This window comes from Schistocerca piceifrons, chromosome 3, assembly GCF_021461385.2.
Source record: "Schistocerca piceifrons isolate TAMUIC-IGC-003096 chromosome 3, iqSchPice1.1, whole genome shotgun sequence".
In the NCBI taxonomy this organism is placed as follows: Eukaryota; Metazoa; Arthropoda; class Insecta; order Orthoptera; family Acrididae; genus Schistocerca; species Schistocerca piceifrons.
Genome location: NC_060140.1, coordinates 261,482,969 through 261,506,364, shown reverse-complemented (window position 1 = coordinate 261,506,364; position 23,396 = coordinate 261,482,969). Strand labels below are relative to the sequence as shown.

Sequence of the window (23,396 nt, the reverse complement as noted above, 5' to 3'; positions counted from 1 at the left end):
TGTTCCTGGAAAGCAGCCGGATAGGAGGTTGATGCTGATGCAAAATGGGTTGCTAGATGTTCCGCGAGAATCAACGGGTCCGTGCAAAGACCATCTGGGAGGGGAAGGCCCGGGAGGGTAGACGGCCAATGGCAACCTTGGAGAGAGCAAAGTGTAGCCCATACCCGCAACATAGAACCGAGAACAGTAGAACCGAGGGAAGAAACAAACCGTTCCCAACACACACATTTGCTCCATTTGATTAAGTAATGGTCTTTGGCGCGGAAGTGTTTAAAGGTAATAAGATTGGCAGTTGATGGGTGCCTCTTAATGTGTTGCAAAGCTCGATGGCGATCATAGATGGCAATGGCAATGGCCGTACTCCACCACGGGACTGGTCAGCAGCGAAATGGTCCAAATGAGCGTGGGATAGCAAGGCTAGCAGCTCAAACAATCGCATCAGACACGTCACGTAGGACGTCATCAATACAACCCAACAAAGAGGGAGAAAAAATGACCTGTGCAGTATACAGAGGCCAATTGGCGCATCGGAAAGACCAACAAGGTAACCTGTCCATCGGGGAGTGGGAAGGGAGCGAGAGAATCAACAAGAAGTGGTCACTATCGCGAAGGTGGTCGTGTGGCGACCAGTATAATGAAGGGAGGAGGGAGGGGAAAAGAAAGAGAAAGATCAATGGCAGAAAAGGTACCATGACCAGCACTGAAATGGTAGGGGAGCCATAACTAAGAACACATAAGTCGTAGTCTGCAAGAAACTGGTCTATGAGAAGACCCCGACTAGATGGAAGTGCACTGCCCCACAAGGAATGATGAGCATTAAAATCCCCGAGAAGGAGGAAGGGAGGAGGAAGTTGCTGAAGAATGGCAGTTAAGGCAGCAGGTGTAAGAGTCCTGTCAGGAGAGAAATAAAGATTGCTAACTGTGACCCCAGAGTCCAGGTGGACCCTAACAGCAACCGCTTCCAATGTAGTTTGAAGAGGAATCCATATGCTAGCAATGTACATATGGACCAAAATACAAACGCCACCAGAGGCCCGCAGGGGGACGACTTGATTGCGATGGAACCCACAGAGGGCCGGCGAGTGATCATCAGTAAAATGAGATTCCTGTAGAACCACACAAGCTGCAGAGTAAAACGAAATAAGGGATTTCAACTCCTGAAGATGATGGTATCCTTTACAATTCCATTGGAGAACCACAGAACGATGATTCAAATAGGGGGTGAACAGGGTAAAGCCAGTCATGCCGCCTGGTCACCATCTGTCACCAACAACGAGGGGACGACATCCATGAACAGCAGGTCAGAGTCAGGTTGCGAAGGTGGGGAGAGGACCTCTGGCGACACCAGAGGCTCCTTGTCCCAGGACTTATGTTTGTTGTTCTTTTCTGTTAGAGTTCGAGGAGGGCTGTGCTGCAAAAGGGAGCTAGCTGCAGCAAGATGTGGAACAGAATGAGAGCGGGTTACCTGAGGGCCCACAGACTGTGGTTCTCGTGGTTGTCATGTGGCAGCAGATCTTTGCTCTGGAAGGTGCAGGGAAGAGGGGGAAGGGGGGGGGGGTCCCAGGAGGGGGGCCCTTGACCGGCAGATGCTGAAGAAGTGGGACACTCTTCTCCAGCTGGGAAGGAGGAGCGGCACCAGGAGGGGAGGGTGTGGGAACTGCAGGGGAGGGGGGAAGGTGAGGGGTTCGTGACTGGTGTAAGGAAGGGGTGAAAATTTAACTAAAGCCTAGCTAGAAGTCATTGACGTCTCGCACAAACGAAAAAATGGCTGACATCAAAATAAGTGTCCAAGGAATAGAAAAGCAACTGGAATCACTCAATAGAGGAAAGTCCACTGGACCTGAAGGGATACCAATTCGATTCTACACAGAGTACGCGAAAGAACTTGCCCCCCTTCTAACAGCCATGTACCGCAAGTCTCTAGAGGAACGGAGGGTTCCAAATGATTGGAAAAGAGCACAGATAGTCCCAGTCTTCAAGAAGGGTCGTCGAGCAGATGCGCAAAACTATAGACCTATATCTCTTACGTCGATCTCTTGTAGAATTTTAGAACATGTTTTTTGCTCGCGTATCATGTCATTTCTGGAAACCCAGAATCTACTTTGTAGGAATCAACATGGATTCCGGAAACAGCGATCGTGTGAGACCCAACTCGCCTTATTTGTTCATGAGACCCAGAAAATATTAGATACAGGCTCCCAGGTAGATGCTATTTTTCTTGACTTCCGGAAGGCGTTCGATACAGTTCCGCACTGTCACCTGATAAACAAAGTAAGAGCCTACGGAATATCAGACCAGCTGTGTGGCTGGATTGAAGAGTTTTTAGCAAACAGAACACAGCATGTTGTCATCAATGGAGAGACGTCTACAGACATTAAAGTAACCTCTGGCGTGCCACAGGGGAGTGCTATGGGACCATTGCTTTTCACAATATATATAAATGACTTAGTAGATAGTGTCGGAAGTTCCATGCGGCTTTTCGCGGATGATGCTGTAGTATACAGAGAAGTTGCAGCATTAGAAAATTGTAGCGAAATGCAGGAAGATCTGCAGCGGATAGGCACTTGGTTCAGGGAGTGGCAACTGACCCTTAACATAGACAAATGTAATGTATTGCGAATACATAGAAAGAAGGATCCTTTATTGTATGATTATATGATAGCGGAACATACACTGGTAGCAGTTACTTCTGTAAAATATCTGGGAGTATGCGTGCGGAACGATTTGAAGTGGAATGATCATATAAAATTAATTGTTGGTAAGGCGGGTACCAGGTTGAGATTCATTGCTTAGAAAATGTAGTCCATCAACAAAGGAGGTGGCTTACAAAACACTCGTTCGACCTATACTTGAGTATTGCTCATTAGTGTGGGATCCGTACCAGATCGGTCTGAAGGAGGAGATAGAGAAGATCCAAAGAAGAGCGGCGCGTTTCGTCACAGGGTTATTTGGTAACCGTGATAGCGTTACGGAGATGTTTAATAAACTCAAGTGGCAGACTCTGCAAGAGAGGCGCTCTGCATCGCGGTGTAGCTTGCTCGCCAGGTTTCGAGAGGGTGCGTTTCTGGATGAGGTATCGAATATATTGCTTCCCCCTACTTATACCTCCCGAGGAGATCACGAATGTAAAATTAGAGAGATTAGAGCGCGCACGGAGGCTTTCAGACAGTCGTTCTTCCCGCGAACCATACGCGACTGGAACAGAAAAGGGAGGTAATGACAGTGGCACGTAAAGTGCCCTCCGCCACACACCGTTGGGTGGCTTGCGGAGTATCAATGTAGATGTAGATCCTCATTGTAGCCTAAATGATCAAGGGACTTATACTCCTGTATCTTCTTTTCCTTCTTATAAGCTGGGCAATCTGGTGAACCTGGAGAATGATTGCCATGACAATTAACACACACAGGAGGGGGAACACAGGAACTCCCCTCATGGAGTGGATGTTTAAAGTCACCACAGAGAGGGGTCTGCAAACAGTGGAAAGACCTTCTCATGGAATGTATCCCCTTCAAAGGCTAGGATAAAGACACCAATATCAACGTGATTGTCCTTCAGGCCCTTCTGAACACGCCGAACAAAGTGAACACCCCGCTGTCCTAGATTGTCCCTAAGTTCCTCATCAATTTGAAGTATGATGTCCCTGTGAAAAATTACACCTTGTACCATATTCAAAGACTGGTGTGTGTGTGTGTGTGGGGGGGGGGGGGGGGGGGTAATGGACACAGCAATTGTGCCAAGATGGTAACAGGCATGAAGGGCCACAGACCTGGCAGCTGAAGCAGTTTTGATCAACAACGAACCCAACCGCATCTTGCTCAGAGAGTCCACTTCGCCAAACTTGTCTTCAATGTGTTACACAAAAAATAAAGATTTAGTATTGGTGAAACATCCCCATCTGTCCTGGTGCAAACCAGATAGCAGGGGAAAGGATTCGCACTAGCCGACCAGCCTGATCCTCCTCCCAGGGGGTAACCAGGGAAGGGATGGCTGAAGGGGAAGAAGAAGCAGCACTAAAAGAATCAGTTCCATTCAAAGAGACGGTCATAGAAGAACGGCCCGAGTTCTGAACCCTTATACATTTTATTTGCATAGTGTCCGCCCTGATACCAACCACTCCGATCAGGGGCTCTCCACACGGGCGCCACCCAGCCACAGCAAAGGGCCACCTGGCACAGCGGCCATTGCCGGGAGTTCCGATGCTCCAGGATGACAAGCAACCATTCCTAGGCTTACATGAGAAGGTCACAGCTCAGGTATCAGAAGTGTGATCCCTGTGGTTTCAGGGGGCTCAACCAAAAGGGTACATAGAGACCACACCACATGGGCTGGCTACCGTGCTGGCTATGTACCCTAGCATCAGACAATGACGTTAAGGAACTAGGACGGCACACGTTGGAGAAACTATGTAAGGTGCTCTTCCCCAAATGGCTCACACTACGGAACAGAAATTTAATTTAGTAATGGAGGTCAAACTCCAGAGGATGCCAAAAGGATGAGGTAATCACGCAACAAAACCAAATCGTATAGCCAACATAACCAGGAGGCTAGCAGGGCCAACATAAACAAGGACACCAAGAGAGGGAGAGGAGAGGGCGGAGGGGAAGGAGCAAGGACAGGAAAGGAGGGGAAGGGAAAGGAAATGCAGCCTGAGAAAGGAAGGAAGGCTGCAATAGCTCAGGGCCCCGTGCTCGTCACGCACGTGCTGACGAAAGGACCGTGAACACCCTGGGGGGGTTTGGAATAAGTGTGACTAGGAACATAAAAACTCGTGTGCCTGAGCCACTTCCCATCAAAATTCCTTCTTCTATGATGTTACTTTGGAGGGAAGTAACTTCAAGGCTCTGTGAGTGAGAGGTTCTGAGGAGTGAGATAACGTATGGTCCTATCAATCAAGCGTTTCCAAAGAGCGAGTTAAAGCCTGATGGTCTCGAGTTGCAACAAGTTTCACTCACAATCTTCATGGGACTCTCCAGACTGCATATCCCTCAATGTTTTAGCCATTCTAGTATATTCAATAAGACTACCATTTTACAGGTTTATTTTATTTGTAAACAGAACAAAATCAAAATGTAATGAGTAGGCACCCAAATCACAAAGCAAATTTACTTAATTTGTTTTCCCTACATAAGAAACAGTGGGTCTTTGGTGTATACCAACAGGATGATTAAAACATCTAAATTACTATGCTGAGCAGAAGGTTTTATATAAATCATGACATCTTCCCCCTCCCCCTACCAATCCAATTTTGATGAAATAAAGCCTGCGTGCTGCCCTGAGTTATGCTCAAATTATGTGTGAAAACTTCATGAATATCTGTCCTGTTGTTTTGGAGAGCAGCGTGTTTAACAGACACAACAGTTAGTGCCCATGTCATAACCTTACAACACTATTAAGAAAAATAAGTTAAAAGCAACTACACATTATGCCCTATCAAGTGGGAAAAAAGAGAGCTAAAAACAAAGACTTCCACTAGGAGAAAGGTCTAGAAAATATGTCATAGAGACAGCAGAGGTCCCAGACCAAAGATTAAATGTTCTTTGAAACATTGCTACAAAGGATAAAAAGTAAAACACAGTTGACAGCCCACACATTATTCGCTAAAATGGCCAATAACTCAGACACAAACATACACTAGAGCATAACTGGTTAAAAGGGGGGGGGGGGGGGGGGCATTCAGTGGGGTATGGCAAACTGTCAAAGGTTGATGACAACTAGCACAAAGTGGTGGGGGATCACCACTTAACAAATGTGATGGCTAAAAAGACAGTAACCAATGCACAACCTAGTTAAAATGATCTCCTAGCAACATGAGGGCCAAGAGCAGGTCGGCCAAGCTGTTGGGAGAGGTTTGATTTCCTGGAGGTTGTTCCTGTGAGGGGATCATTGGTGATGCCAAAGTGACACCACCTGCTGACAGACGGCGATATGGAGCCCATCCAGAGGGATGGAAGGGTTACCAGGCTGAGGTAGGAGGACTGCAGCCTTGGCAGCAGCGTCAGCAGCCTAATTTTCCATCAGACCTATGTGATCAGGAACCCACATGAACATCATAGGGGCCCCGTAACAGCGAGCAACTGGAAGTTTTCTTGGACCAGTTGCACTAAGGGATGGACTGTGTACAGCACACAGAGGCTCTGAAGGGTGCTGAAAGAATCTGATGGTATGACACAATTAAAAACAATGTGTGTTTGTAGGTACTGGGTGGCCTGATAGCGGCGAAGAACTTCGTTGTGAATACTGAGCAGTGTTCTAGAAGTCAATACCCGACACCAAAGTCAGTCTTAGAGCCATCAATATACACAAAGGTGCTAACGCTAAGTTTCGTGCAAAGTGAGAAACTTACAGTGATACATCGAATCCAGAGTAGTTTCCTTGGGAAGTAAATGAAGTCCAAGATGAACACGGGTCACTGCATGAAGTCAAGGCAGTGAAGGGTTCACACTCATCGGGAACATGGCAGGTAACGTGAAGTTAAGCTGCCGGAACAGCATCTGAAAGCAAACCCTGGGAGGTAACAGAGAAAAAGGGCATGGTCCATACTTGCAGTCAAGGGAGTCATCGAAAAAGAGGGCACAGGATGGGTGGATGAGCATGGTATACAAATGGCATGTGTTTCCACTGAGGAGGTATCATGCCAGTATGGGAGTGGTAGTTTGATGGTTTCTGTGTAGAGACACTCTACAGGGATAGTGTAAAAGGCACCAGTGGCCAAACATACTCCATGATGGTGGATTATACAAAGACGGCATAAGATGGTCGGATGTGCAGACAAATAAATGAAACACCATAGTATAGCTTCAAATGGACAAGGGACTGGTACAAACAGAGGAGGGTAGTCTGATCCGCACCCCAGGAAGTACTGCTTACAACATGTAGGACACTGATGGACTGTGTGCAGCGTGCAGCCAGGTAAGACACGTGGCAGGACCAAGAAGTTCTTTAACAAGCATGAGCCCCAGGAACTTTGTACTTTCAGTGAACAAAAGAGCAATAGGCTCAACATGTAAAGACAGTGGAAGAAACCCATTGCTGATGCGCCACAAGTAAAGACAATCAAGACATTGCTGAAGAAGCCACTCAAGGAGACAAGTCTGTGGGGAACTGCAATAGACTGCAAAGTCCTCGGCGAAAAGGGAGCCAGAGATGCCTGGCAGGAGACAACCATAACAGGGTTATTTACTGTAGCGAAGAGGATGACACCCTGTTCTGAATGACATCATCTGCTACAGCAGACCAGAAATTGGGGAATGCGCACCCAACTGTTTATAATGGATGCAGTTCATCATCATAGGACGATGATTAAAAAAGCGGAGAACACGTTTGCGCATGCGAATTGTGTCGCTGCACATGTCAGTCCACCAGGAGACCAGGACATGGCACAGTAAAGATGAAGGGTGAGGTATGAAACATTCTGCAGCAGTAAGGATAACATTCATAGGGTATTCCAGCTGGTCATCACAACTGGCAAAATGTTGTTTGTCAAAGGTTGTCAGAGTAAAGTAAAGCCTCCAGTTGGCCTTAGAAAACTGCCAATTGGGTTTACACAAAGGTAGGGTAGGAGTCAGCAAATGGATGTGCATGGGAAATGGTCACTTTATAGCATGTGACAGAAAACAAACGATTCAAGACAACCGGCAAGCTGGTCAATGCAGAACGAGAGGTCCAAACAGGAATGTGTGAATTGAGTCTGAAAGGAATATGGGAGCTCCAGTGTTAAAGAAAGATGAGGTTGAGTTGATTGAGAAGGTCAGCCAAGAGGGCACCTCTCTGACAGCTTCTTACAGAGCCCCAATGGGGATGGTGCATGTTAAAGTCACCAAGCAGCAAAAAGAGGTGAGGGAGTTGACCAATAAACTGAACGAAGTCCAACTATGTGACACAGAATGATGGAGGGACATAGACATTACAAAGTGAAAAGGTGAAGTGAGGAAAGAAAATGTGGACTGCAACAGCCTGCAGCTGAGTGTTCAGTAAGATGGTTTGGCTATGGACATCATCCCAAATCATCAGCATGACTTGCCCCTGAGATGGAATGCCATCCTAGGGGGGAAGGTCAAAGCGGTCATAAAGATACGATTCTTTTTCTTGGAGGCAGAACATAAGCTGATGCTATGATTCCATGAGCAGCTGTAATTCCTCCTTGTTGGATCTAATGCTACTACCATTCCATTGGAGAAGAGTCAACTTGAGAAGAGCCATAATGGGGAATGGAGAGAAGGGAACAATATGATAGTCACCAGGGCTGCACCTTTAAAGATTCCTTGCTGCAGGGCGCAGAGGCTGGGGGGGATCCATGAGATCTACAGAGACATTGGCATTCTACCTTGGTCGGCCTATGGGTTTCAGGGCAGAAGAACAGTAGACAGTACACAACAGTGAAATGGAGGTCATCCAGATGAGGGTATCTCACAGCGAGCCTGTTGAAGACAATCTCCAAGTTGAGGAAGGAGACTGTTTGCCTTTATTAGATTTCTTAGAGCCTTTACGGTTGGCAGATGAAGACTCAGATGTTTGTTGGCTGAAGAGATGTAAAAAGTCTTCATGGGAGTATACCTTCTGTCCTTTCCGGTCTGTGGATTGCATAACAGGTGATTTTGCCACCAAGAGTGAAAATTTAGTGGCTTCTTGTGCAGCTGTAGGAGGGGAGACAGGGGTGTTACTGCAATACTGGGCAATTTTGCAACTGCAGTGCTGAATTGGAGACCACAAGTCTGCATTGCCATGTCCTTCATGGAGCAACGCATAACAAGAATGGTACTACAGGTGCCATATGGCAAAATGCAGGACTTTCAACAAGCCAACAACTTCCGAGCAATAGGATGAGGTACTTTTTCCCTTCACCTGGATCTCCTGGATGACCCACTCTTCAAGATACAGGGGACATTCACTGGATGGGGCAGCATGGTTGCCATTACAACTGATATAGCATGGAAAGGATGTGGGCATTCATCTTCATGAGCATCCCTACCACAAGTAAAACATTTGGTCACGTTTTGACAGGACATGCGAGTGTGGTTGCAATGCATTGGGTCCAGCTGTGAGGACTTCATCTGCAATGGAAGTACTACTTGATCAAACAAGAGAAAAATAATGTGCATAGGACTAAGGTGGCCTCAACCTTTTTCATTACCTGAGGACTGCAGGGACACCCCCCCCCCCCCCATTCTCTCTCTCTCTCTCTCTCTCTCTCTCTCTCTCTCTCTGTGTGTGTGTGTGTGTGTGTGTGTGTGTGTGTGTGTGTGTGTGTGTCATCAGCACACTTACAAAAACAAACAAATGTGGAGATGAACTACAAGTGTTGTACACACATGGAGCTGCAAGGAACTTACACGCCTGATGTACCATGAGGAGCTCGCACCGGACGGTGAGTGCCAGTTCCCCCGCATCAGCACAGATGCTAGGTATGGGAATGGTCCAATAAGCACATGTGGCCAGCCGAATCCCCCCATGATGGACTGTGACAATGACCCGTAAGTAAGTGGGGCCATGCTGACTTATACACCGTGCAACCGTAGTTCAGCTGCAAATGCACAAGAGACCGATAAAACTGATGGAGACGCACGCTGTCCGCTCCACAAGACCTGTATCTAAGGCACTTGATGATCAGTGCCTTCAGGGTTCTGGCTTTCAGGTTTTGCAGCTGTGGTAACCACGACAATTGGGAGTAAAACACGAGGCCCAGAAACCGCATTGTGTCTTGCACCTGTGCCCACATACTTGTCTGCAGAAAACTGAAAACCTGTCTTTGCAGTCCACTCCTCTAACCACTGCAGTGTAAGTTGCAATCGACGGCTCGCCGTTACAACACTGGAGGAGGAACACAAAACAGCAAAATTATCTACAAATAAGGAGCACTGCACAGGACTCCCTACTATAGATGCGATACTGTTGGTGGCTACGGCAAAGAGGGTAACACTTAAAACACTGCCCTGAGGAACACCATTCTCCTGCACAAATCGATCAGACAGTGTGTTGTGTCACCAACTCGGGTCTTAAAAAACTGCTGGGACAGGAAGGAAAGACCATATGAAGATGGGGAGGTGACCATGAAGCAGTTGTGTGAGAATACAGTGTCTCCAAGTAGTATCGTATGCCTTACTTATATCGAAGAACATGCCGATACAGTGATGCTTATGGAGGAAAGCCTGCTGAATAGCTGCCTCTATGAGGGTCAGATTGTCGACAGTGGACTGAACTCTTCGGACTCCACACAGAGCGGCTAAGGAGTTGCCTGGTCTCTAACAACCAGACCAGAGGACTGTTAACCATTTGTTCCTGGGTCTTTCCTACACAGCTCGTTGAGGCGATACTCCGATAACTACTGGGATATGTGCAGTCCTGAATTGTCTCCCTCCACGAGTTGGAGTTAGATTAAAACACTCGAGGAGGATTTCCTTTGATGTCACTAGCAAATGTCGAAGCATGCAGTACTGGTTTTTGATCACGACTGGGTGCAGTGTCATGAATCTCAGTCAGTGCCGATTCGAGCTCCCACATGGAGAAAGGGGAGTTGTAGGTTTCAGAACTGTTGGACCTGAAGTCCAACTTCTCCCTCTCTACAGTTGCACTATAGTGACAAAATGCTGGCTCCTGGCTTGCAATGGCAGTAGTTTGTGCAGAACGTTCAGCCAACGGCTGAGCAATGTCTCTGGGTGTGTTTGGAGGCAACCCCCCCCCCCCCCCTTTCAGCACTGCTGCTATCAGTAAATGGCTGCATTTACCAGAAATCCTCTGGATGGCTTCCCACACTTTTATAGAAGAGGTAGAATGATTGATAGAATCCAGGAACACTTACCATTGTCTTTTCTTACATGTCAAACCTTGGCCCTTGCGACTCTAAAGGTCCTAATACTGTATGCTGTCAGTCGGCACTTAAAATGATTAAGAGCCGCATGCCTTTCCTGGATCGCGGAACGGCACTCATCTGTCCACCAAAGTACTGGTCACCTCCAAAGGTGATCTAAGGACTGTGGGACGGAGAGGTCAGTGGCATGATGGATCACTCATGTGATGTGGTCCACCCATCCTTGGACCCTGTCCCGGTGTTCGAACACAGCCAAATGGCTCGAACGCCTCCAGTTAGCCCTGCTGACCACCCATTTTGGGGGCTTAACTTCATGGGGCGAGCCATTTAGTAGGTGAAGATGGATTGAGAAATGGTCACTGGAATGGAAGTTGTAAATGACCTCCCATTGAACAGAGCCTGTGAGGGCAGGAGAACAGAAAGAGAGGTCGATGGCTGAGAATGACCCAGTAGCAGTAGAGAAATGTGTGTGAGTACCCATATTGAGGATGCACAGCTCGTGAGATGTCATGAGGCACTCTAAAACCCGACCCCGAGGGCAAGTATTGGTCGAGCCCCCAGGACATGATGGGCATTGAAGTCTCACAGGAGGAGGAATAGTTGTGGGAGTTGTGAGAGCCTCAGTCTAGTGCGTCTTGCGGAGAGAAATACAGCAAGCAAACAGTGATCCTTTGACACACATGAATTTGAACTGCAACTGCTTGAAGGTCAGTAGCCATGACGAGAGCAGAGGAGTAGTGACAAACACTGCGACACCTCCCTTGGCCCTTTCCCCCTGATAGGTCATCCTCGTGGTATAGCATATATTCCTGTAGCACAGGGACATCAGTATCTTTATAATGCGTTTCTTGCACAACAAAAGCACAAGGGACATGCCTGTGCTAGGAGTTTCAGTTCCTCCACGTGAGTCCTAAACATTCATGTTCCACTGCAGTATGGAAGCCATGCCATCGGTGCAGTTTTAATTAACCCCTATTTTTGCATTGGGGAGGTGAAGCACTGGAAGAGCGAGGGGGAGTGGAGGGGCTGCCTGGATACAATGCATCTAACTCCATGATATCTCCCTTATGAGTCAGATGGGAAAGAATGATGTCCAGCAGCATTTGGGACAGCTTTTGATCCCAATGTCGTGAGCTTTTCCCTGCACCCTGTCCCTTTGAGGATGAGGGGAAGTGGACGCTAAGAGGCACTCTCCTTTTCTTGTACCTTCTGTATGCTCAGTGCAGAACTGTTGTCGGTATTTCATTGTGAAGCTGGCTGGATTGCTCTGTCCTTACTCTTTTCCCCTTGATGTGTACACACGTAAGTACAGGTGCTTGTGGTGGATACAGGCACACTAGGCATCGTCTATGTCTAAGTGTTCGCCTTAGGAATAGTTTTCTGCACCATGGAAGAACATCAGGTGACAAAGACAGAGGGTTTCGTCACCTTATATTCTTTTTTGGTTTCGGCATAGGGGATCTGCTTGGTCATGTATCTCCTGTATTTTGCATTCTTCAGCAAGAAGAGGGCAGTCTCGGCTCCAGACTGGGTGGTTCCCCAGAGCAGTTGATGCAGATCACTCGAGACAGGCAGTCAGTCCCAGCGTCATAAGCGGCTTTTCCACAGTTCGAGATATTGTTGAGGTGTCATCATTACTGTTCAACGTAGTACAGATTACAAAACTGCATGTACTGACAGAGGTCCTACAAAGAGCACAGGGAGTAGCTATACCACAGGCAAAAACTGGGTGGGGACAGAAACAACTGTGGTCAACAGAACTGGCAAGACTAAGGAAGGATTCACAGGACAAAAGAAAGTACTAATAACAAGCAAAGACAGCTCCTGAAAGACAGATAAGACTTGATCTGTATTGTGATGCTAAACAAATACCAAAAACAACTGAAGACAACAAGGCAAGACTACTGGACCAATTTTGTAAAAACCCAGCTACAAAACGACATCTGGGGGGCAACCATTCAAGATAGAAACAGAATGAGTTAAGACAACAACAGTTCTGTTAACACTAAAACAAGCTGATGGCACAATGACCAGAGGATGGAGAAGCACAGCAGAATATCTTCTGAAGAGGCTCCTCCCAGATGACGACCCCACACACGACGAGCGACACCATGCTGACCTAAGAGAGAGCATGAGGCAACCATACATCAGTGACAGTGTAACCGTGCCATTCACACAAGAAGTTGCTACGGCAATCAGAAAGCTTAAAAACCGAAAAGCATCCGGCCCAGACAAAATACTTTCAGAAACATTAAAACAAACAGTAACACAAATCACACCTTTTCTTACTAACATGTTCTATGAGGCACTACTAACAGGCATAATTCCAAACCTCTGGAAAACTGTTAATGTAGTAATAATCAGGAAATCACAAGACAAAGAGCCAACAGAACGCAAAACGTACCAACCGATCTGTCTCTTGAACACTCTCGGCAAGGTACAGGAAAGGCTCCTGTGTGACCATTTACAATCACACAGACACCTCCTCGGCCTAACACCCAATCAATTTGGCTTCAGGGAAGGTAGATCAATAGAAGCGCCGTTGACCAAGCACTGGCAATTACAAATAGCATCAGTGACAAATACGCAGCCACCATTCTAATCAACATAGCTGAGGCTTTTGACAATTTGTGGTGGCAGTCCCTTTTCGCCAGGTTAAGGGAAATGAGGCTATCAGCTTCCCTCTACAATAGCCTCCTCGACTACTGCAGAGGCAGAGTGGCAGAGTGGAGGGCTGGTACACGGAAGGTTGTCAAGAGAATAACAAAGGGATGTCCACAGGACTCGATCTGCGGAACAATATTCTGGGATATCGCAATCGAGCCCTTGCTGAACACCCTGGACAGTGACGATAGGGTAAGAGGTGTGGTGGCTTACGCAGATGACCTGCTCGTAGTGGTGTCAGCCAACTCGAAAGCAGCACTAGAGACAAAAGGTATGCAACTGCTTCAGAAAATTAACAGTTGGTGCAAAGAAAATAAATTAAAAGTAGCTCCCAACAAAACTGTATATTTACTGCTCAGAGGGACCTGACAGAGGAATCCAATTTAGACAATACAAGCATACAGAGGAAGCAAGCCACACGTTATCTCGGACTGCATCTAGATGAAAAACAGACTTTCAACCATCATTTAAAATTGAAAACTGACAAAGCCTTCAAAATTATGCACAAACTAGCAAGACTAAACACAACTCAGTACAAATTACCTATTAAGCTGATAAGGACCTACCACATAGAATATTTGAATCCATCGCATGCTTCGCCGCACATGCTTGAGCTCACAGACTGAACATACAGACTAACAAGACAATTGCAAGATGAGGTCAACGTAGTGTACTCCTGAGAATGAGTGGAGCCTTCGACACCACAACATTAGAGGCACATTGCGTTGTGATGGGGACCTGCTCTATAGACATAACAATACATTATAAAGCTGCACTTTACTGGTTTAAGAGGGACAGATTGGGACTAACTAACGATGAAGTATGCGTATGCAGAGAAACTGGGACAACAAAACATGTCACACACAACGACAATGACATCGCCACTATAATACGTAATCCTGATGACTGGAAAACAGTAAATAGCGTAGACGGTACTGTATCCAACACTCTGCATGAAGATTGCCAGAATCTCCAACGGCATGTTTCGTTTCTTCCAAGTCACAACTCTCAGACGGGAGTGGGGGCTCACCCATCTTAGGTGGTCGTTCACAACTCAGGTCATACCTCCAACTCCTGACCGTGGGACCAATCAGCAATTGGGTAGGTGACTGCTCAGGCAATCAACCCTCCCTGGGCCTGGACTGTACCAGGGGGTTTGTGTGAGGCGTACCGGTCCACCTTAGGCTGGGAATTGTGTGTTACCCAGTCACCTATTACATGTCAAACGCATGAACCAGCATTCACGAGCACAAAGGTAGGAAGAAGAAACTTCAAATGCTGAAGCAGAGGTACAGGAGGAGATGGAGATGAAGACAGATAGAAAAACATGAGGGATTGTTCTGATATTGGGCTACTGCAACATCCACTTCCAAAAATATACAAGACATGTTCTCCAAGGGAGGGGAAAAAGAAGGAAAAGGAAGAAGGAAAAATAGGAGGAGGAGGAGGAGGAGGAGGAGGAGGAGGAGGATGAGGATGAGGAGAGACAAGCAGCACGGAAAGGAAGAGGTGCTGCAAAGGCTGGGGGCTCGTGGTAGCTAAGCACAAACTCACCAAAGAGTGGTGAGCTCCCTGGAAGCGAGGCACTCGTGTGTGTATGTGTGTGTGTGTGTGTGTGTGTGTGTTTTTTTGCTCATGAAGGCTGTGACTGAAAGCTTTGTGTACGTGTCTTTCATTGTGCCTGTCTGCAATGTAACATATATTTTTTATGGTAAGCAGCACTCTACCTTTACCTACTTTGTTGATAAAATAAATATATAATGTGACTGGTATCCGTTTAACGTAAGTTTTCCTTTTTTGCCCCTCGCCCACAGATCACTTTTGATATCTACCTAAAAAACTTGTTAGGAGACAAAAATCTTTTAAAGTATTAATATCACACTAAGTTGGTACAAACAAAAATAACTTAACTTTTGAGTTGTATCAACATTCATGAAATAATAGTTTGAGATTGTTCAATGCTCACCTTTTGACCTCGGGTCATATAAACGCACATGCCTGTCAGCTGAGGCTGTTACAAGTGTTTTGTTCAATGGGGACCAATCAGCATCAAAAAATGGCTTGTTCCCAACAAGTTCAGTTTTAATGCCACCAAGTTCAGCATCCCATGTTCTTAATGTGTGATCCCAAGAGGAAGTGCATATTTCACTGGAGTCAATCCACAAGGCAGAAGAAATGCACTCTTTATGGCCTTTTAAAGTAAGTACAGGAGTCTGAAAGTGAATCAACAGTATAACGAAACATTTTTCAAAATAAACTGCCATAGAAAAATACATACTTTCTATATACATACAGTAAAAACTTCAAAGGGAAAGAATATGCGGGTCAGAACATCTCCATATGGTCTTACAATTAACGGAGGTGGTTACTTCCTATGAAATGATGTACAGCACATATCTGGGTAAGATGGGTGAATGGTTACAAAATGAAGTTTTTATCTGAGTGGTTGCAGTTAGTATCGACTAAAAATGTTCAACAGTGAAATATAGTGCTAACACAAGCCCACTTCAGTAAAAATATACATAATATGAACAAAATACTAAGGAACCTATCAATTTTTAGCTTCTGAGTAATTAATATGACACTTGGCTTTTATCTTTCAGTAAAGTTCATTTTAATGGCCTCTACAAATCTTTACTGGGGTGGGACTGTTTTCAAACTACAGGGCTGAATTTAGAGATTTGTTGGAACTCAGTTCTTAACTAAAACTGAAACCTTACAAATGCCCAATAATTACTCTTTAAAATATTATCATTAATGCATGACATGATGCAGTGGACGTTACAGTTAGTGCAACAAACATATGAACAATAATGTTAATATATCCATGCCCCTACACATGTACTTTGTACTATATAGCTATGACAATAAAAGTGAGGCATGTAACGAATATTAAATATCTCATGAAAATTTCTCCTCCAAATTGTTGGTAATTCCTGCAATGGAACAGAAATTACTCACTTTGAAGCATACGAATGAACTAATTGACAGAACGATGCAACTTTAACTATATAATGGCTCCACGATACTAAATACAGTATTATTATAATTAATAGTTACTAAGGTTTTTCCAGTGGTTTCACTTGTGTACATGTTCAACATATATACTGCTCCTATTGGACCTAGGAGGATATAATTAGCAATTTCCCTAACAGCCGTAATTTTTCCTGAAGGCATGCAGCTTTATTGTATGATTAAATGATGATGGCGTCCTCTTGGGTAAAATATTCCGGAGGTAAAATAGTCCCTCATTCGGATCTCCGGGCGGGGACTACTCAGGAGGACGTTGTTATCGGGAGAAAGAAAACTGGCGTTCTACGGATCGGAGCGTGGAATGTCAGATCCCTTAATCGGGCAGGCAGGTTAGAAAATTTAAAAAGGGAAATGGATAGGTTAAAGTTAGATATAGTGGGAGTTAGTGAAGTTCGGTGGCAGGAGGAACAAGACTTCTGGTCAGGTGAATACAGGGTTATAAATACAAAATCAAATAGGGGTAATGCAGGAGTAGGTTTAACAATGAATAAAAAATAGGTGTATGGGTAAGCTACTACAAACAGCATAATGAACGCATTATTGTGGCCAAGATACACACGAAGCACACGCCTACTACAGTAGTACAAATTTATATGCCAACTAGCTCTGCAGATGACGAAGAAATTGATGAAATGTATGATGAGATAAAAGAAATTATTCAGGTAGTGAAGGGAGACGAAAATTTAATAGCCATGGGTGACTGCAATTCGTCAGTAGGAAAAGGGAGAGAAGGAAACATAGTAGGTGAATATGGATTGGGGCTAAGAAATGAAAGAGGAAGCTGTCTGGTAGAATTTTGCGCAGAGCATAACTTAATCATAGCTAATACTTGGTTTAAGAATCATGAAAGAAGGTTGTATACATGGAAGAACCCCGGAGATACTAAAAGGTATCAGATTATATAATGGTAAGACAGAGATTTAGGAACCAGGTTTTAAATTGTAAGACATTTCCAGGGGCAGATGTGGACTCTGACCAAAATCTATTGGTTATGAACTGTAGATTAAAACTGAAGAAACTGCAAAAAGGTGGGAATTTAAGGAGATGGGACCTGGATAACTGAAAGAACCAAAGGTTGTACAGAGTTTCAGGGAGAGCATAAGGGAACAATTGACAGGAAGGGGGGAAAGAAATACAGTAGAAGAAGAATGGGTAGCTTTGAGGGATGAAATAGTGAAGGCAGTAGAGGATCAAATAGGTAGTAGAAATCCTTGGGTAACAGAAGAAATATTGAATTTAATTGATGAAAGGAGAAAATATAAAAATGCAGTACATGAAGCAGGCAAAAGGAATACAAACGTCTCAAAAATGATATCGACAGGAAGTGCAAAATGGCTAAGCAGGGATGGCTAGAGGACAAATTTAAGGATGTAGAGGCTTATCTCACTAGGGGTAAGATAGATACTGCCTACAGGAAAATTTAACAGACCTTTGGAGAAAGGAGAACCACTTGCATGAATATCAAGAGCTTTGATGGAAACCCAGTTCTAAGCAAAGAAGGGAAAGTAGAAAGGTGGAAGTAGTATATAGAGGGCCTATATAAGGGTGATGTACTTGAGGACAATATTATGGAAATGGAAGAGGATGTAGATGTAGATGAAGTGGGAAACATGATATTGCGTGAAGAGTTTGACAGAGCACTGAAAGACCTAAGTCGAAACAAGGCCTCCGGAGTAGACAACATTCCATTAGAACTACTGACAACCTTGGGAGAGCCAGTCCTGACAAAACTCTACCATCTGGTGAGCAAGATGTACGAGACAGGCGAAATACCCTCAGACTTCAAGAAGAATATAATAATTCCAATACCAAAGAAAGAAGGTGTTCACAGATGTGAAAATTACCGAACTATCAGTTTAATAAGTCACAGCTGCAAAATACTAACGCGAATTCTTTACAGGCGAATGGAAAAAATGATAGAAGCCAACCTCGGGGAAGATCAGTTTGGATTCCGTAGAAATGTTGGAACACGTGAGGCAATACTGACCCTACGACTTATCTTAGAAGAAAGATTAAGGAAAGGCAAACCTACGTTTCTAGCATTTGTAGACTTAGAGAAAGCTTTTGACAATGTTGATTGGAATACTCTCTTTCAAATTCTGAAGGTGGCAGGGGTAAAATACAGAGAGCGAAAGGCTATTTACAATTTGTACAGAAAGCAGATGGCAATTATAAGAGTCGAGGGGTATGAAAGGGAAGCAGTGGTTGGGAAGGGAGTGAGACAGGGTTGTAGCCTATCCTCGATGTTATTCAATCTGTATATTGAGCAAGCAATAAAGGAAACAAAAGTAAAGTTCGGAGTAGGTATTAAAATCCTTGGAGAAGAAGTAAAAACTTTGAGGTTTGCCGGTGACATTGTAATTCTGTCAAAGACAGCAAAGGACTTGGAAGAGCAGTTGAATGGAATGGACAGTGTCTTGAAAGGAGGGTAAAGATGAACGTCAACAAAAGCAAAACGAGGATAATGGAATGTAGTTGAATTAAGTCGGGTGATGCTGAGGGAATTAGATTAGGAAATGAGACACTTAAAGAAGTAAAGGTGTTTTGCTATTTGGGGAGCAAAATAACTGATGATGGTCGAAGTAGAGAGGATATAAAATGTAGACTGGCAATGGCAAGGAAAGTGTTTCTGAAGAAGAAAAATTTGTTAAGATTGAGTATAAATTTAAATGTCAGGAAGTCATTTCTGAAAGTATTTGTATGGAGTGGACGATAAATAGTTTAGACAAGAAGAGAATAGAAGCTTTTGAAATGTGGTGCTACAGAAGAATGCTGAAGATTAAATGGGTAGATCACATAACTAATGAGGAGGTATTGAACAGAACTGGGGAGAAGAGGAGCTTGTGGCACAACTTGACTAGAAGAAGGGATCGGTTGGTAGGACATGTTCTGGGGCATCAAGGGATCACCAGTTTAGTATTGGAGGGCAGCGTGGAGGGTAAAAATCATAGAGGGAGACCAATGGATGAATACACTAAGCATATTCAGAAGGATGTAGGTTGCAATAGGTACTGGGAAATGAAGAAGCTTGCACAGGATAGAGTAGCATGGAGAGCTGCATCAAACCAGTCTCGGGACTGAAGACCACAATAACAACAATGTATATAACATATAATGTGCACATCTCTTCTTGCCCCTCCCCTCTCCGCGGCCATTGCCTCTCTATCTGTCAATCTCATTCTCCCATCTCTCCCCATTCATGCCCTCCCCTCTTTCTGTCCATCTTGTCTTCCTCTTAATTTGTTCATCTAATCCTCAACCCCCCCCTCTCTTTCCATCTCCTCCTCCCCCTCCCTCTTCATTTTTACGTATCATCCTACCCTCTCCCTCACTACCCCTACCCTCCTGGTCCTCTCCCCCTAACCAAACCCTCCTCCGCCCTCTCAACCTGCCCCCAAGGCATGCCCTTCCACAAGTGTAGCCCCAGCAAGAGAGGTTGATAAAGTAGACTGGCATCACTCTCACAACACGCCTCTTGTTAAGTACAGCTTGCATGCCAAGGGCTTGGAAACACTATCTGACAGCGTGTAGGCTGCCATGCAAAGCAGGCCAATACTACTTCAATACAACACACTGGTCAGCATACCTGCCGTGGAATTGAAAAGAGTTTCTTGCCCCTGATGTGTAGGTTGCTCTGCAAAGCAGGTGAATACTGTTCCCACACTATTCACCTGTCATGCAGGGTAGCCTATACAGCAAGAGCTATTTCACTGAAACAGTCTTTATGTTGATCGTCTCAGGGCATGGAGTTTGTGTGTCAAATTTGGCTTACTTCGGTCCAGCAGCCTGGGAAGAGTTCTTATCCATCCATCCGGAATTTTGGCCCATTCAGGAGTAAGGAATCCAGCAATCAAGTGATTTATAAAGAGTTAGTGTAGTGCATGCATTTTAAATTTGTCGATTTTAAGGGGGGGGGGGGGGGGGGAGGTGCTTGGTGTGTGTGTGTGTGTGTGTGTGTGTGTGTGTGTGTGTGTGTGTGTGTGTGTGTGTGAAACAAGTATCACTGAGGACAGAAGTGGTGCAGAGGAAGTACATTTTGTAGCAAGTGTCTACCGTCACTGTCAATAGTTAGTTTTCTTTTCTCAGAAGGAATTTTAGGTAGCATTCACAATCCACCACGAACTGCTTTTCTAAAACACACACTCTAATATAACACAGCACATTGGAAAGAAATGTGGCATCCCAGATTTACAGATGTGAATATAGGTTATCGACTATGATAACGATGAAAACGAAAATAAGGAACTAAACGGACTTTGAACACAACTTATGATGTGCCTTGACTGACAACAAATCAAATATAAAAAAAGGTTGTTAGACATATAGAGTAAGCAATTGTGCCATTGAATAATTAGTTCTTGGTTTAGTTAAACACCAACCCAATCAAACATCATTTACCTTTTGAAAGTTAAAAAAGTTTTAAAAACATTTCTTTTCATATTAAAGTTTAATTATGAACTAATGTTGGTGATGGTAGAGCAGGGTGGTGGAGTGTTTATAAGCTGGTATCTGATTTCAGTCAGGGGTAAAAAGGGTGGGAATCACTGGTCTAAAGGATGCAAATTACTTATTGTTTTCTTATTTGACTTTCCTTTGCCCATGAATGAAAGAGTTGGCAAAGCAACTGATACATAAGGGTGCACAGTAACTTTGGTGTGAATTCGAATCAGCATTAATCTGGATCAAATACAGACTATTTTAAGTGTAAAAAATGGCTCTGAGCACTATGGGATTTAACATATGTGGTCATCAGTCCCCTAGAACTTAGAACTACTTAAACCTAACTAACCTAAGGACATCACACACATCCATGCTCGAGGCAGGATTCGAACCTGCGACCGTAACGGTCACGCAGTTCCAGACTGAAGTGCCTAGAACCGCACGGCCACACTGGCCAGCCCATTCTACGTGTAATCTTGCACAAGTTTCATAACATCAAGCAATTACAGGACATGATACTTTTAATTCCTTGAAACATTTGAAGCCAATATGAATGTAATGCTAACTGTGTTTGCTGTTGTATTTAGAGGTGCAGCAAATTAAAGATTGAAATATGATCTCTGAGATACTTTACACCCGACTAATTGTGGTATGTTTCCAGATTTTCCACTTGATTTGACAAAAGTCAAATGGTGTCATTGATTAGGCTGGAAACTGAATAACACTGCAAGTTTAATTTTGATTAAAGTTTACAGTAAATACACCGCAAAAAGAAGAAGAAGAAGAAGAAGAAGAAGAAGAAGAAGAAGAGAGGGACAACATTTTAAACACATATTATTTTTCAGGAAATTAATGGAGTGAAACAATGAAACAAACTTTTGTTTTGGAAAATGAAACCTTTATTTGACAGAAAAGTATACATCTTCTCATCACACATGTTTGGTGTTATATTTGGCTGGTTGTTTGCTTTAATGATTAAAGGGACCAAATTACGAGGTCACCAGTCCCTCCTACCTGGAACAGGCAAGCGAATGAAATTACACACCAAAGGATGGCCTAGTGTGCTAAACCCAAGGAAAGAAAATCCCAAGCTCTAACGAAGGTCAACAAAACCTAGAGAAAGAAATAAGGAAATAGAAAAAGGGGAAAGGAAGAAAGGCAAGCGAGGTGCCCCGTCCAGACAGCAGCTGGAGGCCCCCAAAGGCAGAAAGTGTGATGGCTGATATATCAACCCCCCCCCCCTCCCCCCCGCTCCCCAATTACAAGAAGCACCTAACCCAACAATAACCATAAAAGACAAGCAACAAGGACATGTGAGAGCAGCACACACAAACAGAAGAAGAACACCAAGTCGTGTGTGTGTGTGTGTGTGTGTGTGTGTGTGTGTGTGTGTGTGGAGATGATGGGTGCCCAACAGCACGGTCATCAGTGCCCTTTTACTTATAAAAACAAACGAATGTGGAGATAAAAGTGTTGTACAGCATGCACTTGAAATGACCACACAGTCACTCTGTATCACAAGCACTCTCACATGCACTAAAGTCAATTAGAAGGGAAGAGAGCTAATCAAGAAATTAAAACACAGAGATAACAAAACACAGAAGAACTAAAAGAAAAGCACTGGGAAATGTGACTGGCTGACCACTTACAAAAAAACTAGGGTGAGCTAGCCACCCTTTGACACATAAAGAACATCTCCTTAAAATCTTCTTAAAAATGCTGGACAATTTACAAAACTAAGACCCTAACCACATTAGTTTGATCATTACATAAAATAGACGGCAGATCCACTGGCAAATCCACCACAGTCTGCTGGCTGGCAAATAAAATGCAGTCCAATAAAATGGGGCGCACCGTGATCTGCACACCACAAGCACCACACATTGAAGGGTCCTCTCATCAGAATAAGAATCCATGTGTCATGTGTCATGGGGCTGTGGCCTATGAGAAGACGAGTAAAGAAGGACCTCGTACCGCCGACATGGCTGGAAGGAAGGACTCCATGGCAGAGTTATGGGCTTAATGGCATGGAGCTTGTTATCGGTCACTGCCAGCCACTCATCTTCCCATTGACACATGACTTTGTACCTCAACAATGAGGTGATAACATGCAGTGGGATAGCACTCTGAAATACCAGAGGATCATGAAATGCCTCCTTGGCTGCTTGATCCACCCTTTCATTCCCTGCAATTCCAATGTACCCAGGTACCCAGCAGAAAGACACCTACTACTCCAGTTGTAGTTGTAGGAGGACATTCTGGATTACTCTTTGGATTATTCTATCTGCTGGCTACGAACACCGGAGAGAGTAAACGGCGCTCGGAGAATCGAGCAGATGAGAAATCTAACACAGGGAAAATGTCTCCTCTTCTCCAGTGCTCGCAAGATTGCATATAATTCTGCATCAAAGATAGTTAATTCTGGAGGCAGTCTGACCTGGAGGACACGATCTG

At 44.6% G+C, this 23,396-nt stretch overlaps 1 protein-coding gene across 1 annotated transcript in view; it reads right to left on the bottom strand.

Moving 5' to 3' along the window:
* Nucleotides 1–23,396, bottom strand: part of LOC124788163 (ribosome biogenesis protein WDR12 homolog) — a 49,931-nt gene that overhangs the window by 5,760 nt on the left and 20,775 nt on the right. The window contains exon 7 of the mRNA XM_047255316.1: nucleotides 15,436–15,682. Within this exon, the coding sequence (XP_047111272.1) occupies nucleotides 15,436–15,682 (247 nt within the window). The remainder of the gene's footprint in view (nucleotides 1–15,435; nucleotides 15,683–23,396) is intronic.